This window comes from Stylophora pistillata, chromosome 12 (genome assembly GCF_964205215.1).
Source record: "Stylophora pistillata chromosome 12, jaStyPist1.2, whole genome shotgun sequence".
Taxonomy (NCBI): Eukaryota; Metazoa; Cnidaria; class Anthozoa; order Scleractinia; family Pocilloporidae; genus Stylophora; species Stylophora pistillata.
Genome location: NC_142530.1, coordinates 22,182,306 through 22,197,528, shown reverse-complemented (window position 1 = coordinate 22,197,528; position 15,223 = coordinate 22,182,306). Strand labels below are relative to the sequence as shown.

The 15,223-nt window shown below is 35.5% G+C and overlaps 2 protein-coding genes across 5 annotated transcripts in view; one reads left to right on the top strand and one right to left on the bottom strand.

Moving 5' to 3' along the window:
- LOC111337058 (3-hydroxyisobutyryl-CoA hydrolase, mitochondrial) overlaps window positions 1–11,034 on the top strand; it is an 11,799-nt gene extending 765 nt beyond the window's left edge. For 2 of the 4 annotated variants that reach the window (XM_088741802.1, XM_088741805.1), the window contains exons 3-17: window positions 170–211; window positions 894–1,010; window positions 1,656–1,740; window positions 2,171–2,251; window positions 2,944–2,996; window positions 3,083–3,161; window positions 3,658–3,735; window positions 3,926–3,993; window positions 5,391–5,477; window positions 5,945–6,003; window positions 6,677–6,758; window positions 7,867–7,881; window positions 9,497–9,601; window positions 10,272–10,305; window positions 10,500–11,034. In XM_088741802.1, coding sequence (XP_088597928.1) covers window positions 170–211; window positions 894–1,010; window positions 1,656–1,740; window positions 2,171–2,251; window positions 2,944–2,996; window positions 3,083–3,161; window positions 3,658–3,735; window positions 3,926–3,993; window positions 5,391–5,477; window positions 5,945–6,003; window positions 6,677–6,758; window positions 7,867–7,881; window positions 9,497–9,601; window positions 10,272–10,305; window positions 10,500–10,615 — 1,101 coding nt within the window. In that variant the 3' untranslated portion in view covers window positions 10,616–11,034. The remainder of the gene's footprint in view (window positions 1–169; window positions 212–893; window positions 1,011–1,655; window positions 1,741–2,170; window positions 2,252–2,943; window positions 2,997–3,082; window positions 3,162–3,657; window positions 3,736–3,925; window positions 3,994–5,390; window positions 5,478–5,944; window positions 6,004–6,676; window positions 6,759–7,866; window positions 7,882–9,496; window positions 9,602–10,271; window positions 10,306–10,499) is intronic. The other 2 variants (XM_088741804.1, XM_088741806.1) reach the window with 1 other exon arrangement.
- On the bottom strand, window positions 11,009–15,057 carry LOC111337069 (superoxide dismutase [Mn], mitochondrial). Its single transcript, XM_022943296.2, has 5 exons — window positions 14,776–15,057; window positions 13,638–13,754; window positions 12,718–12,824; window positions 12,265–12,337; window positions 11,009–11,823 (listed from the first exon to the last, which is right to left on the bottom strand). Exons 1-5 carry the CDS (start codon window positions 15,005–15,007, stop codon window positions 11,678–11,680), a joined length of 675 nt encoding a protein of 224 aa, XP_022799031.2. The 5' UTR covers window positions 15,008–15,057; the 3' UTR covers window positions 11,009–11,677.
- Between the last annotated feature and the right edge of the window lie 166 nt (window positions 15,058–15,223).

Below are 15,223 nucleotides of genomic sequence, written 5' to 3'. Positions count from 1 at the left end.
TCCCATTTTTGAACAGGTCTAGAAAATCAAGTGTATAATGATGCCCCTCTCTAACAAGCCCCAAGTTTCTATCTATCTATCCATAGATGATGATCACCGTCTGCATTTATCATAATTATTTGTAGACATTGAAATAACCCACCTGATACTAAATGATTTTTTCTTTCAGAGGATGAAATCTACAGGTGCTGAAATGGTAATTACTGATTGGGTAACTCCTATTCTTCCATTTATTTTTCATTAAGTTAATCTTGCTTCGTGAAACAGCCCTCTCCCACTGCTTTACATCTGCTTATTAATAAATTGCCTCATTTAAAGAATTTTTTTTTTAAATTTTGGGGTTTTTGTTGGCAAGTAGTAATTCTCTACAATCTGCTACACATTTTTCATGATCGGAGTCTTGACAATTTATCATTAAATCAAACAAAATCCTTTATTTGATACAGTACGTAACTTTTCTTTCTTCCTGTAATGCCTCTCTGCTTGAAAAAAAAGAAATTCCCTTTGGCTCGCTCCTTGGAGTGACCAAAAGGTTTGATGTTTCTTTCTAACTTAAAATAGAACAAAAACAATTGCAAATTATATATCTCTATTATTATATATGTAATATATTTTCTTAGGGCACATCAGATTTAATCTGATAATTAATCTGACAAGATAATTTTCTTTTTTTGTATTGACTTGGAATATTAATGGTAGTACACTCTTTATCATTGACACTTTGATATTCTATATTTAATGGTATTGTATATATAGGTACATAGGTAGTGGGCCACAGGGTCATCAGTTTAACTACTGTCATGTGCTACCCTCTGGAAAGAAAGTCTATTGTATTGTGTTGTATTGTATTCTCCAAGCCAACTGTGATGATCATGTCTGCTTTAATGTTTCAGGATGCAGATGTATTTCTTGAAGTAAAAAACAAAGTTGGTGTCATCACACTGAATCGTCCGAAGGCACTGAATGCTTTGAATTTGAATATGATCAGGCACATCTACCCAGTGTTGAAGGTAACAGCTGACTTAACTCTTAAACTCCCAGTATCTGCTTGTTAATTCTCCCCTCTAAGTTGCCACACATTTCCTTGTAAATTAGTTGGGAGAATTTGGAATGATCATGATGACAACTTTTACCTGAGAAGACTAAAATTATGATAATTTAAAATGAAATTTAATTTATAATTTTGTTTTACTAGCTAGAGGGGTCTGTAAAATATATTTATACAGATGCATCTCTTACTCCAGAATTTGGGTGGATATTTATTAAGAACTTTTCAGAGAAGTGGAGGTGGCTTAGTCATGAATATTTACTGAGCCGCAAAGCAGCTTGGTAATTACCCACCACTAGCCTAAGTAGACTTTGAGGTGAATAGTTGTTTCAGTATACGTGAAACAATGAGATAATATATGGTATATAAAAAAGCTTTAACTCATCTATTCCTGCAATGATTACATTACAGTTTGGGTGCAAATACTTTGTGAGTTGCTTGGAGGTAAATAACAGAGGATATCTGGAGTTCGAGTAGCCAATCAGAGCATGTCTCAATGCTATCCACTGTTTTAGTAAAATAATTTGTTAGGAAAGTTTACTAAATGTGTAATTTTAAATATGAAAAGGAATTTTTCAAATAAAAGCTAAATGAAGAATATTTTCAGGAATGGGAGGCTGACCCCGCAGTAAGTTTAGTCTTGATAAAAGGAACAGGAGATCGTGCGTTCTGCGCAGGTGGTGATGTCAGAGGTGAGTCTGAATTGAGTGATCCAATTATAAGGGATCATGTCTACATCTCTTGTTAATTATTGATTATTCTGTAAACATTTTTTCCTTTTACTTTTGTGAAGGTTGGTGGCAAGAACAGAAAAGCACAACCTTAGTAAACATATTTTTTTCATAATTTGTTTTGTAAAATTCATGAAACTCAAAGGTGTTAAAATCATGCTCATGCATGGCAGTTCATGGTTAGAAATCTTGCAATACATATTTGAACTTTAACTAATCTAAAAGCAAATGCATCTACTTCCCATGTGAATTCAAATTATGGAAACTAAAAGAAGTGCCCTGCTTTTAATTTATTTCCTTGTTGACCTTATAGATATTTTCACTCACTGATACTGTTACCCAGTAATATAAAATTTCATATTAACTTAACTTATATTATATTAATTTACAGCTGTAGCTGAAGCTGGAAAAAAGGGGGATGATCTTACAAAGGTGTTCTTCAAAGAGGAATATCTGTTAAATTATGCAATTGGTGAGTTGCTTCGTATCTTCTCCCAAAATGAACGTTGCTCCAGTTTTAAATTTTTGTTCCAGAAAACTTCTTCTTTCTAGTATAATTGTGGTGAAACCTTAAGGAACCTAAGTTTCATTCACTTTAATTTGAGGGTGGCAAAGAGGGGTCAAGATCACATTTCGTGGAAAATAATTTGGTCCTTTCACAGTTTATGGGAAGTAACATTACTGTTGAAACTACAACCAAAATCATGGTTCACGACAAAATGAATACTTCTTTCTCATTTCACACAGAATTATGTTAAAAAGTCATGGTTCATGGCTACGAATGAACTCACAATTCACAAGGAAGAACCAAGCTTTTTCACGTTGTTTCACAGGAAAAAAAAAAATGGGCCATTCATGAGTCACGAAAATACCCTTTACCACCCTCTAATTTATGATTTAAGAATTAAAATTCCATTTATGATTTTAGAATTAAAAGGAATCTTATTTTGAAATTAAGTGATATGTGTATAAAAGAAGTGGATGCTAGACTAAACATTTAAACTTCAGCTGAGAAACTGTTGCTTTGTGTCAGTTTAACTTGAATGATACAAGACGTGAAAAACAGATATCATGCATGCACACTTTGGGTCTCTATGTATCAAATCTACTTTTGATAAATGTTAGACACTGATGCTTTTAATTCTATCATGAATGAGCCTTCAGGAACATTACAAACTCCTTATGTGGCATTTATCAATGGGATAACAATGGGAGGGGTGAGTAAAAACATTTTTGGCTTCAGTTTTGTTGTCCAGTTCCTCTCGTGAGATGATTTGATATTTGTGTTGATGTTTATTTTCAGGGTGTTGGTTTATCTGTCCATGGCCACTTTCGAGTTGCTACAGAACACACAGTGTTTGCTATGCCAGAAACTGCAATAGGTAATGGCCAAAATAGACATTTGCACCAAAATTATTGTATGGATTACAGAGCTCCTAAATCAATTTGCTGCCAAAGAGTACTGTATAGCCTTTGCAATTGACTGTCATGCCCTGGGCATCACCTTCCTGTGGGGGGGAGGGGGGGTAGGGATTTTCGATTTTTGGATTTCCGTGCTGACCAATGGTCAGCAGTGAGCAAGGTCATTACAAACTTCATATATGACCTGCATCCTGCATCCTGCACATTGCTAGGATTGGCAATTCCATAGCAGTATGTTTGTAAATAGGATCAGAAAGATGGTAAATTTTGAGCTCGGCAAAGAAATAGCAAAAGATGTCTTTTTTTATTCTTGTAACATGTGATCACTTTGGCTGAGGTGCCTATTTTTAAATTAGTTAATTTTGGATTAAGTTTTAATTCTCTCAAATACTTTCAACTGATAGAGGGGTAGTTGATTATCCCATTATGTACTTATCAAGTCATCCCTTTTTCAAGGTCTTTTTCCAGATGTTGGTGGCGGGTATGTATTACCCAGATTGAAAGGGAAATTAGGGCTTTACCTTGCGTTAACAGGTGAGAAGAACTGAATATTTGTTTGATTACTTCTAGTCATATTCAATTTTATCCTGCAATCTTTTTTTTTTCTTTATTATCTTTACCTGGTAGTTTTACAATCCCTTCCATTGTCCTTTGAACCCACCCCACTCATTAATATGCGTGTTCCTGTAGCCTTCTAACTATAAGTTAACATGTCCATCTTTAGGTCATAGATTAAGAGGTTATGACATCAAACATGCTGGAGTAGCTACACACTTTGTTAGAAGTGAGAAGGTAATAACTTAAAGTTCATGATGGTGAGCCATCATCTTTTACTTTAAATCCACGCTGACTATGCATAAGTCATAAAAAAAGTATATTTAAGGCCAATTTCTCAGGGATAGAAAGATAGACAGTGTATATGGAATAATTTGGATATATCAACAAAGTTGAAATAGTAAATTGGCCACCGTAACAATTACAAAAGCTGACGTTTCGAGCGTTAGCCCTTCGTCAGGGCGAATAGAAGAATTGTGGGTTGTGTGTGTTTTTAAAGGCAGAGAATGGAGCTACGTTATTGGTGGGAACATGGCAACGAGAAAAATACAAATAAATTAGTGGAATGAAAAGCGTTTGTTGATACCTGTGGGATTTACACTGCCGGTTTGAAAGATGAGCTTTTGTTCAAGAGTTTTACGGCTTTCCGTGCTACCTAAGTGTAAGGAAAGACCGCAGATTGCCATATGTTGCTTAGAATGATTAGGTAAATTAAAATGTGTAGTGACTGCTTTCGATGTGTCCTTGTCATTCCTTTCCACGTCTCGAAGGTGGTCTCGGAATTGGTCACCTAGTCTTCTGCCTGTTGCACACCTCATGTCAGCCCATTCAGCCCTAAACACATCAGCTTTGACTGTGGTTTTCTATTGCATTGCACTAGCAGGGCCGCATGGGTCATATGATAAATAAATAATAATCATCTTTATTGAGGAAACTTTTTCATAACAAATATGGTTTTCAAAAAGGACCTCGAAACTTGAGATATGTAGTAGAAACAAAAAAGCAATAAAATTGCTAAGGGATTAAAAGGATACAAAAAATGCATAAAAAATTAAAAATAAGTATAGATAAAAATTAAATGTAAGTAGCTATATTAAAAACTTAAAAGCATTACATTTACAACTATCTTATGGCTTGTAATTCTTTTTAACTGGTCACCGATTAATACCAGTTGATCTATATCTTGATCGACTGACAGGTTTCTTACCAGGATAAATAAAGTTATTATTATTATTATTATTAATATTATTATTATTATTATTATTATTGACATTCTTTCAGTCTTTGATTGTCTGACTGAGGGAGTTAAAATCGGAAACAGCATGAAATTGTGTTCTTTGCTTCCCCCAATTTCTTTTGACACGTGGTAATCTAAAATTGCCTAAATGTTACGTGTATTATGCCTATGAAGTACGTCTTGTCTAATCAAGTCCATAACCTTAAGTATTATATGCAGACCACAACTGAGAATTAGCCCCTTTAAGTGGTCCATTTAATAAGATTTCAAAATTAATTACTGAGACATATGTAAGGTACAACAATGTAAATATGGAAATTGGGTTGTTATCATAATTATAGTCTGTTTGTAATTTGGGATTGAATGCGATTCAATTTGATCTTTTGTTTATTTGCAGTTAACAGAACTAGAGTCAACACTACTCAACCTGACTGATCCTCACATGAATACGGTACAAAATGTTTTGGATAGCTACGATGAGATGGTAAGAAAGTTGTTGTTATGCATAAAAGTGATCCTTGCAGTAATAAACTCTACTTAATATGTAGTAGTGGAAATAAGGCCTGAAAAAAATTCAGTCCTTTATGGGATTTGAACCAATGACCTCTGCGATACCAGTGCAGTGCTTTAGCAACTGAGCTAACAAGCCAACTGGGAGCTGGTCATTGAGCTGGTCATTATGTTGGTTTGTATTAAACCCGTTGAAGTGATAACAATGAATTTGAACATATGAAAATCGTATATGTGTACTGCAGTTTCATGAAATGCATGAAGGCAATCGTCGCAGTAATAAACCCTATTTATGTAGTAGTGGATATAAGGCCTGTTGTTTCTTTTAAATATTCATCTTTGAGAGTTACATTTCATAAACTTGGTCAAACACAGAAATAAAACATTAAAGGGCAAAATGAACTTAAGTGAGCCAACATAATTACACCTACTTCTTGTCAGTGCTCTGATGAAAGACAAAAGGAGTTTGTGCTAGAAAAATACAGGCATCAAATTAACAGGTAAGTTGAATATTTGCAGATAGCAGTCATTGATTAAAAAAACTTATGTTTTGTCTATGGTTATGGGTACAGTTCAATTAAGGATAGGGAGATGATGTACGTATAGTTTTATAATGGCAGCAAGAGGAAACACTTACCATGTATATATTTTGATCATTCTAAAAAATGTTACTTTCCCATGAATAAAATTTCCATACCCCCCTTCCAGCATGGGTGTAGATATAAAACCAGCAGGTTATTATTGTGTTTTTGTTGTTGTTCTTCTTCTTATGAACTTTCAACTTCTTCGACTATATTGGGGCTAGCTCAAAAACTTCCTGGCTGCTCTAGCCTCAAGGCTCCAATAGTGATTACGGTAAACAAATTATTTCCTTTAAATTATATATTATTTACTAATTTCATTGAAATACCATTTTCAGTTGTGTTCATTAAATATTTGTTGTTGTTTTTGTTGTTATAATTATAATATTGCCCTCTGCCAGCTCTTATTTTTCATCACATTTTAGAGTGTCATGATGTCTTTGTTATCAAACAATTTTAATTTATAGGGATTAGCACTGTGCATGTGCACATTCACATACACCTGTCATAAAATACACAAGCTCTTTTAAAGAACCATTTATAACATTACTAGTTAGTAGTTTCACCTAATAAGTTATAATCTGTTGAACAGCTGTTTTGACAAACCAACGGTAGAGGACATTTTGCAGGCATTAAGGGATGATGGATCAGATTGGGCGGTGAAACAAGTTAAGGTATGGCCACTGTCTTTTGCCTTAAACCCTCTGACCCCCTGTCTAGCATCTAGTTTCTCCCTACAATAGAATCCCTGGATAAACATTATGGCCACAAGAATAAAGGAAATGATCTCCAACAAAAGAAGCTCTTAATTTTATAGGAAAATTCATTACTTGATGAGGGAATTCTGCTTTAAATTTCACATGAAAACCGATATCAGTTTTCAAGTGCAATTTAACACAAAATTCATGAATCAAGAAATGAATTTTCGTTGAATCTCATAACTGAGTAAAAAATGAGAAAAGAAGAAAACAGTGGAGTATTACTTATATTTGTTATGTTTATGTAGATGCAAAACAATATTACTAATTTTCAACTCCCAATTCCACGCTAAATACCTCACTTTGTTAACCAATCAGAATGTGAGATTTTATTCAGTGATGCGCTTCTAAAACAAATTTCCGTGACAGTACCTAAAAGAAAATTGTAGAGAACAGTATGGAGAATATGCATACTGATGTTAGGGTGTAAAAGGTTAAATTTATATTGATGATCACAAAATTAATACTGACAAACACTGAATAACTAATTATTCAGTAATGTTTTCTTGACAAGTTCTCATGTTCATTTGTTGCCAATATCTGGTCCATAACACCATCTGCTATGATATAATTTCACTTATTAAAAACTGGATCATTGGATAATGCAATTCAAGACTTTTTATTGGCTTAGCCATTATGGTATATGAGCCAATATACCATAATCTAATATCTGTACATTGTAACATCCGGTTTCTTCTTACAAAATAAAGTCGAGAAGATTTGTCTAGTCTCTTGGGGGCGTTTTTTTTTTAATAAAACAATTATTCCACTTGCGCTTGTTGGATATGAGATGATTATAGCCAACTCGGCGCTACGTGCCTCATTGGCTATCTATCATCTCATATCCAATGTGCGCTCGTGGAATAATTGTTAAATATTCTTGGTCCTGAGTATAATTATTACACCATGAGAAAGAATATTTAAGAGAAATTTATTACTCAAGTCATGTATTACTATCCTTCACCTCAATTCTAATCAATATTTCTGTTATTGTTGTCTTATTTCTGTTATTGTTGTCTTACAGACTCTAAGTAAAATGGTAAGTGTAGATTCAATACATGGTTTGATCTAACACCGCTAATCAGGGCTCAATACTAACTTTTCAACTTACTAGCCAAATGGCTAGTGACATCTTGGATGTTTTTAGATGTTAAGACAATTTCAGTCTGTTCACTAGCCAAAACTGGCTAGTCAGTGGAAATTGAAAACCACCAGCCAAAACTGAATTTCTGCTAGTCTGTGGCTAGTGGGCTACTGTTAGTGTTGAGCCCTGCTAATAAATTTTCAAATGAAAGAAATGTGGCTTTAAAGTTATTCCTTGTTGATGTATTTGGTTTCACCTCAGTCTTTGTCGTCAACTAAATTTAAAAAAGAGTTATTTTGAAAAAAGCATTGGTCTGAAAACAATTTTAAAAGGTTTGATCACAACTCAATTTTTTCCGTTTCTCAACCAATCTCTAAAAGGAAAATTAGCAGAATAGCACATCGTATAATTTCCATGAGTAAGCTCTTACACTCGGCATATCTTTGCCCCCCCCTTCCTCCGCCCCCCCCCCCCCCGAATAAGTGCTCACCCTTGTAAGCCAGAATGTCAAACAAGCAGTACTCTCAAACAGTGGCGGATCCAGGAGGAGGGTCCGGGGGGTCCGGACCCCCCTATCAGACCTGGTGCTTACAACTTTGAGACTGAAATTCTTACATCCGCAGGATCATATATCACTTTTTAACTGGCTGATTTTTTAAATTATTGAATCCAAGTAAACGGTAAGCAGCCAAGGAATTATAGGTGGGAGGGGGTGTGGGGGACGTGGGGGAGAAGTAATTTGCCTCAAAAGAGTCCAACAGTCCTTTCTGAACCAAAGTTTGACCCCCCCCCCCCCGCCCCCAATAAAAAATTCCTGGATCCACCCCTGACTCTCAAATGCCCCTCCTTCTCCATATCCTCGGGAGCAGGGACACAAGGAAAACCTGTTTCTGATTCCTTTTTAAATGCAACTTTTGAATAACAAGAAATTATGTCTTTCCCATTCTAGCAGTAATTTTTCCATGTCCTTGCAGAGTTCCTCTGTAAGCATTTTTTTAGTTGTTTTATTTACTATTTTTGTACTCTTCCTGTGCTAACTGAATAAGCACCCCCCTCCCCCTCCCCCTCCCCCCATTTTGACCAGAATTTTAACCCTGGTAACTCCCAAGATCTGGCCTCGGTTGTTCGAAGGATGGATAACACTATACACTGGATAAATCTCTAACCGGTGGTAGCGCAGTACGTTTTGGTAACACTTATCCGCTGGATAGCGATTTATCCGTTGGATAGTGTTATCCGCCCTTTGAACAACCGGAGCCTGGTTGTTAATTCTCTTCTCTGGCTGCTACACATTTCTTTGTAATTTAATTACAAGAATTTGTTGTTAGATCAAGATGACAACTTCTACCTGTTAAGTTTGAGTATTCTCACTACCTGTTTGCTGGATATTGTATGGATATTACAGGGAGAAGTTAAATGTTAATCACCTCTGGAAGTTTTAAATGAGTGCATTAAATAGGCTCCCATTTGAGGAAATACAGTATATTGAATTGTAAAGGGAGTGCTTTGTATTTCACAATGAATACCCATTCAATCCTGGCAATTATCTATTTCCATGATTGTTTTTCAGTCCCCGACATCCTTGAAAATAACCCTTAGACAGTTACAAGAGGGAGAAAGTTTAAGTCTTGGTGATTGTTTGAAAATGGAATACAGGTTAACCCAGAGGTGTATGGTGAGGATAATTATTAATAATAATACATTTGATACTATCTTTCTTTGACCAGTATCATAATTGGGTGAACTCATACACTATGATGCATAATAATATACAAGAGAAAATTATGTGCATCTGATTGGCTGAAAACAAGTGCATTTTTCAAGTAACATGAGTGTTAAGTAACAACTTGATTTCTCATGCAATTTGGTATAAATAAGCACTCGCCTTATGGGTTTGTGCAATTTTGTTGTCTTTGAAAAATTTACTTGTGCTTATTAACACCAAATTTCACTCAAAATCATGTTATTACCCATACCTAACTCTGAGGTTACAACTCTTGTTTGGCCTTTTTTTATTGTCATTTGTGAATTTTTCCCCTTATTATTGCTATTATCTGCATTTGTTCAATAGAAGAAACCAGTTTCTTTCTTAATTAATCTTATAATTTCCAGGTCTTAGTACAGTGTTAGTTTACTTTGTGCATCTGTTCCACCCTTGTACCAGTTTGTGAAGTTGTTCAGTTTGCAATTTTTCCCATATCATGAAAGTGCCTTTGCATGTCTAGTGCTTTATCCAGTGATTTCCTGTGACTTGCTGCTCTGAAAACTATCATTAGCAGTAATGTAGCTGTATCACTCCTTAGCCATACTGATCCAAAACTGAATGTAAACATTTTTATTTTCAGGAGGACAATGATTTCTATGAGGGAATTAGAGCTGGTATGAAGTGTGTTACATTTTGTCGATATCAGTAACTGGTGCTGGTGAACCATCCCAAATGACTGGCCCAAGTTCATCATAGTGCCCATTTTTTGAAGAAAAAAAAAAAAAAAAAAAAAAAAAATGAATAAAAATTTAGGTTAGGTTCTTAGAATTTGATTGTGCTTACATTGTACTTTGTCTTTTTATTTTAGTTTTAGTAGACAAAGATAATAACCCCAAGTGGAAGCCCGGAAGTTTGGCTGATGTGTCAAACGACAAGGTGGACAGCTACTTTAAAACACTGGGAGATGGAGAACTTGTTCTTTGATGTTACCTTGGTAACCATCAATTCTATAGGGAAAAAGAGTCTTGGACAGAATGATGACTACACAAACTCTTCTGGTGGATGAAACATTGTGAACAGTCTCTACTTTTACAGCAAAATTCATACTGTGTCAGATTACAGATCGTTTTCTCTTGTTGAATTTCTCTTACAAATTGATCCTGTCAACAGTATGATTTAATCACAAAACATTTGGAGACAGTAGCCTAGGTCAAAGAAATCACGTAAACTTCATTTTGATCAACTTGTAGAAAATATGTTGGTTGACGGTTGTGGAAGTATCAGTTTGTAAACTTTTATCTTCTTGGTGCTTGAAATTGGTGCTCAGGGGATGGGTATGTAAATGTATGGGACAATCACTTTTATTATCAAAAACAAAAAATAAAACTGCTTGTGAATCTGTATTTTGTAGTTTTGTTATATCAAGTTTGCAATGTGAAGAAATGTTTTAGAAATCAAAACTCCATTCTGGAATTGATAACATGTACCTTAAAAAATTACATTCAATTTGTTTACTGATAGGCCTGAAACTAACCAGCTAGCATTGGAATTAAAACAGTTACATCAAGGTTTACTCCAGCTAGAAGTGCATCAATTTACACAACATTTCAATTTATTTTCTGTTGCACCTTAATCCTTTAGCTAAGAGGATCTGAACATGAATTCTCTTAACTGGTGATCATAGTCTTCCTTGCTGTCTGTTTGTGAGAATATTTGAAGTTTTATCAAGATATCAGGATTTTAACTGTAAACTATGGGAAAAGGAAAGGGTGCAGCTCTGGGACTACACACATATTTATAAATGCACTTTGGATTTATCAGTAAAAACTGCAAAGTCCTCCATTTCTGCATTCTGTCACAGTGCAACTAGGACAAGGCAGTAAAACTGATTACAGGTTAAAAAGGAAAAATGCCCTCAAAACTGTCAAAACATGTTTTCAACAAGGAACCATTTACCCTCAACATATCACAAGCTTAACATGAATATTCTACTTTGATGTTTACACATCAAAAATAACAAGAGCACTACTCGAAAACCTTAATATGTTATAATTTAGCTGCTTCGTATCTCTCGGCAACATTAGCCCAGTTGATGACACCGTAAATGGCTTTCACATAGTCAGGGCGGACGTTCTTGTACTGCAGATAATATGCGTGCTCCCAGACATCAATTCCAAGAAGTGGCACCAGTCCTAAAAAAATTGAAAATTGGTGACCTTTATATGAATGAGGGAAGGTTTTATCTCACTCCTGGGTTCATCCTTCTCCCAATTTCATCCAGTGTATCAAAAATTGGAAACACATCCTAACTTTAATGAAATTTTACTTTCCATACATAGTTGGTGTCATTTTGGCTCATGGTTTCACAATTACCTTTATTTCCCATTGAACAATAAAAAGGGCAGCAAAGAGGAAGTCTGTTTAGTATAAGGCAACTCCTAACTCCCAAAAGAGATTAACATGTAACTTCTCCCTATAGTTTCCATACATAACCCTGCAAGCAGGTAATGAGAATACTCAAGTTTGTCAGGTAGAAGTTTTTGTCCTAAGCTACAACAATTTCTCACATCTGATTTACAAGGAAATGTGTGGCAGTTAGAAGGGAGAATTCACAGTCTGATCTTGGGAGTCACCTGTGGTGGCCTGGAGAGGGTCTTGATTGGCACATGTGGTGATCACCAGGCCCTTGTCAGCCTTGCTATAACCCTGAAAAACAAAGGGATTAAAAGATAAATGTAAGAGACTCTTGCCATAAATAAAACTGATTTTTCTTTCACTCAGAACCATGGCATTGCATTTGTAGCTGCAGACCTCTTAAAACTCCATTGTCCCACTGATTGCCACAGATGGACATGGGAGACTCAGATATAAAAAACGTAGGATAAACATGTATGCCTCTTGTATCAATAACCTTTGTTTTCTTTACTTGTTCACTTGAGGATTTTTTCCGTAGTCGTTTTAAAGGACCTAGGCTGCACTAATGAATTCACTGACCCAATAATTTTAAATTCAATTAATTCAATCTATAGTTTTTAATTGCAAATCAGTCTTGCATTCTAAATTCAGATAGGCATTCATCAACTTACCAGCCAACCCCATCCTGAGCCCTGCACAGCTACAGTTGCTGCATTGAACCTTTCCTTAAAGTTTTCAAATGAACCAAAGTCTTCCTTGATAGCTTCCATCAAGGCTCCTAAAAAAGATCAAGATTTGAAATTACTGTGTGTAAATCCTCTAATAAGCCACCCCTTTTTGGAGGAAGAAATTTATCACACCCCCCCCCCCACCCATCCCCTTCAAAAAACAAAAATTCAAAATAACACTCCATGTCAGTAATGTAAGATAAACTTATTCAAGTACTGAAATATTAGTTTGTCATTTAAAATTGATAATGGAGATTGACTGATCCATGTTATCATGTTGGCATCAATAGAATTTGGTATACAGAAATACAGAGCGATGCCGAAAATATATTATGGCTAAACAAGGTCCATTGAGAGAGTTAGATCATAAAATTGAGTTCTAAATGAATAAGTCCCCCTTTAAGCCACCCCCCCAAAGTACCTGAAATAAATAAGCCTCCTGCAGAGCTTTTCAGAGGATTTATGGTAATTTTAGCATTTAGTCCAGAAGAGGTTGAAGAGGGAAGCTAAAGCCTACTCAAAGAATTAAAACAAACTGTACATGTGGATCTGGTCTACTTATCTATAGGAAAAATCAGCTCTTTGCACCCTTACATCAGTATGCATATTCTCCATACTGTTCTCTACACATTTACTATGTTGCTGACAAGGAGAATTTGTTTAACGATCAAGAACTTCTTTGGTGGTTATTTCCTTCTTGTGACCTTTATGTGTGATTTGGGGGTGATATTGTAAGGAGAAATTACATGCTGGTCACTCTTAAGAGTCAAAGGGTTCAGATTTCCCTGATATTACCCACCCAAATCCTTTCCTAAACCTTCAAATTATCACAAAAAAGAAGCTAAAGAGAACAGACAAAATACCTGTTGGTTCACCTCCACCATTAGGAGAGAGATTTGTCCAAAATATTGAGTGATTAATATGTCCTCCTCCATTGAATTTCAAGGCTGGCTGGAGTGATATCATAGCACTGGTATCTCCTGTCAAACAAAAACCTTATCAAAATAGATTCTACATGAGACTGCTTAGGCAAAACAGAGATCACTAGCTGTGATGCTGGAGAGAAGCATCACATCATTGAGTTCAAAGTACAGCCTTCTTTTGTTGTCATTTATAATGACCTGACCTACCCCACCCTTCCAACATTCCACCATTTTCTGTTTCCAGGGACTATTATCATGATAACTACCCCCAATGGAGACCAAGTTGAAAAGGAGAATTAATTTTACATTTTTCCAATTTTTTTTATTTTTCTGTATTTCAAAGTTCTTGGTATAACGTCATTAGAGGTGTTTTTTATTTTCACAGAGATTTAATTTGGGGTGGGGTATACATGTAGCACGCTCCTGTTGCTGACTATCCGTTCCACCATGGATACTAACTTGTCATTCAAATATTGTGACATTCTCGCCACCAGATAATATCAGTTTTGTCAAATAAGGTATCTTAAGGCAAAATAATAGGTGGCATCTTCAACAAAAATTGTCACACACTATTTATTATTGCTTAACCATTTACACCATAATATCAATGTTAACATTCCTCATACTCTTCTTTATACATTTCTTTTGTTCCTGACAAGGAGAATTCTTTTAAAAATCAAAGCTTTTTAGGTTGTTCATCATATCCTTTATTCTCAGGATAATAATGAATGATTCAGAAGTGTAAGGAGAAACTCGATGCTGGTCACTCGTGGGGTTTTAGAGGGTTCTCTTGCAGTCAGTCGATTTCCCCAGAAATCTCCCTCAAGTTAAATTGACTTCGAGAAATATCACGTCGACATCACACACAAAAAAAAACCAAACTGCATCGTTGTAAAGCGAGAGACATTTTAACTGGTTGTACCATGGAAATATTGGGCAAGATTTCCACACACAGCCCCATCCTTTGTTTTTAATATGCATTGATTCATTTCTTGAATGAAGAAAACAATGGTGAAAGCAAACGATAACCTTTAAGACTAAGGCTTTGAAAATATTTCCAAATATTGTCTTCTCTAACCTTTAGCTTGCGCCTCAGAAAACTTTTCTTCGGCTACATTCAAGTTGTTCACATATGTTGCATGATGTTTCTGGTGATGAAGTTGCATAATTTCTGCACTGATTGCTGGTTGTAAAGCATCGTAATCGTACGGCAAATCGGGAAGAGTATGCTTAGTTCTAGATGACTCTGCAACAACGGCAGGAAATAACTTCTTTAAGGAAAAAAAGCCCCTAGAACTTCGTGACATCATCTTCAAAACATGGACGCATTGACGGAGGTGTTCGGAAACGTGGAGTGGGAATAAAACCTGGGCACGAGGGTATTTGCTAGAGAAGTGTCGGGGTCCGGTGGGGAGGACGTGTCTGTAACTCTCTCTAAACCTTATCAGTTTATTATTGCCGGGTATGTCAGCAGCAAACAATGAAAATTGATTCACTATGAATTATTTTGAACTTATTTCTTACGA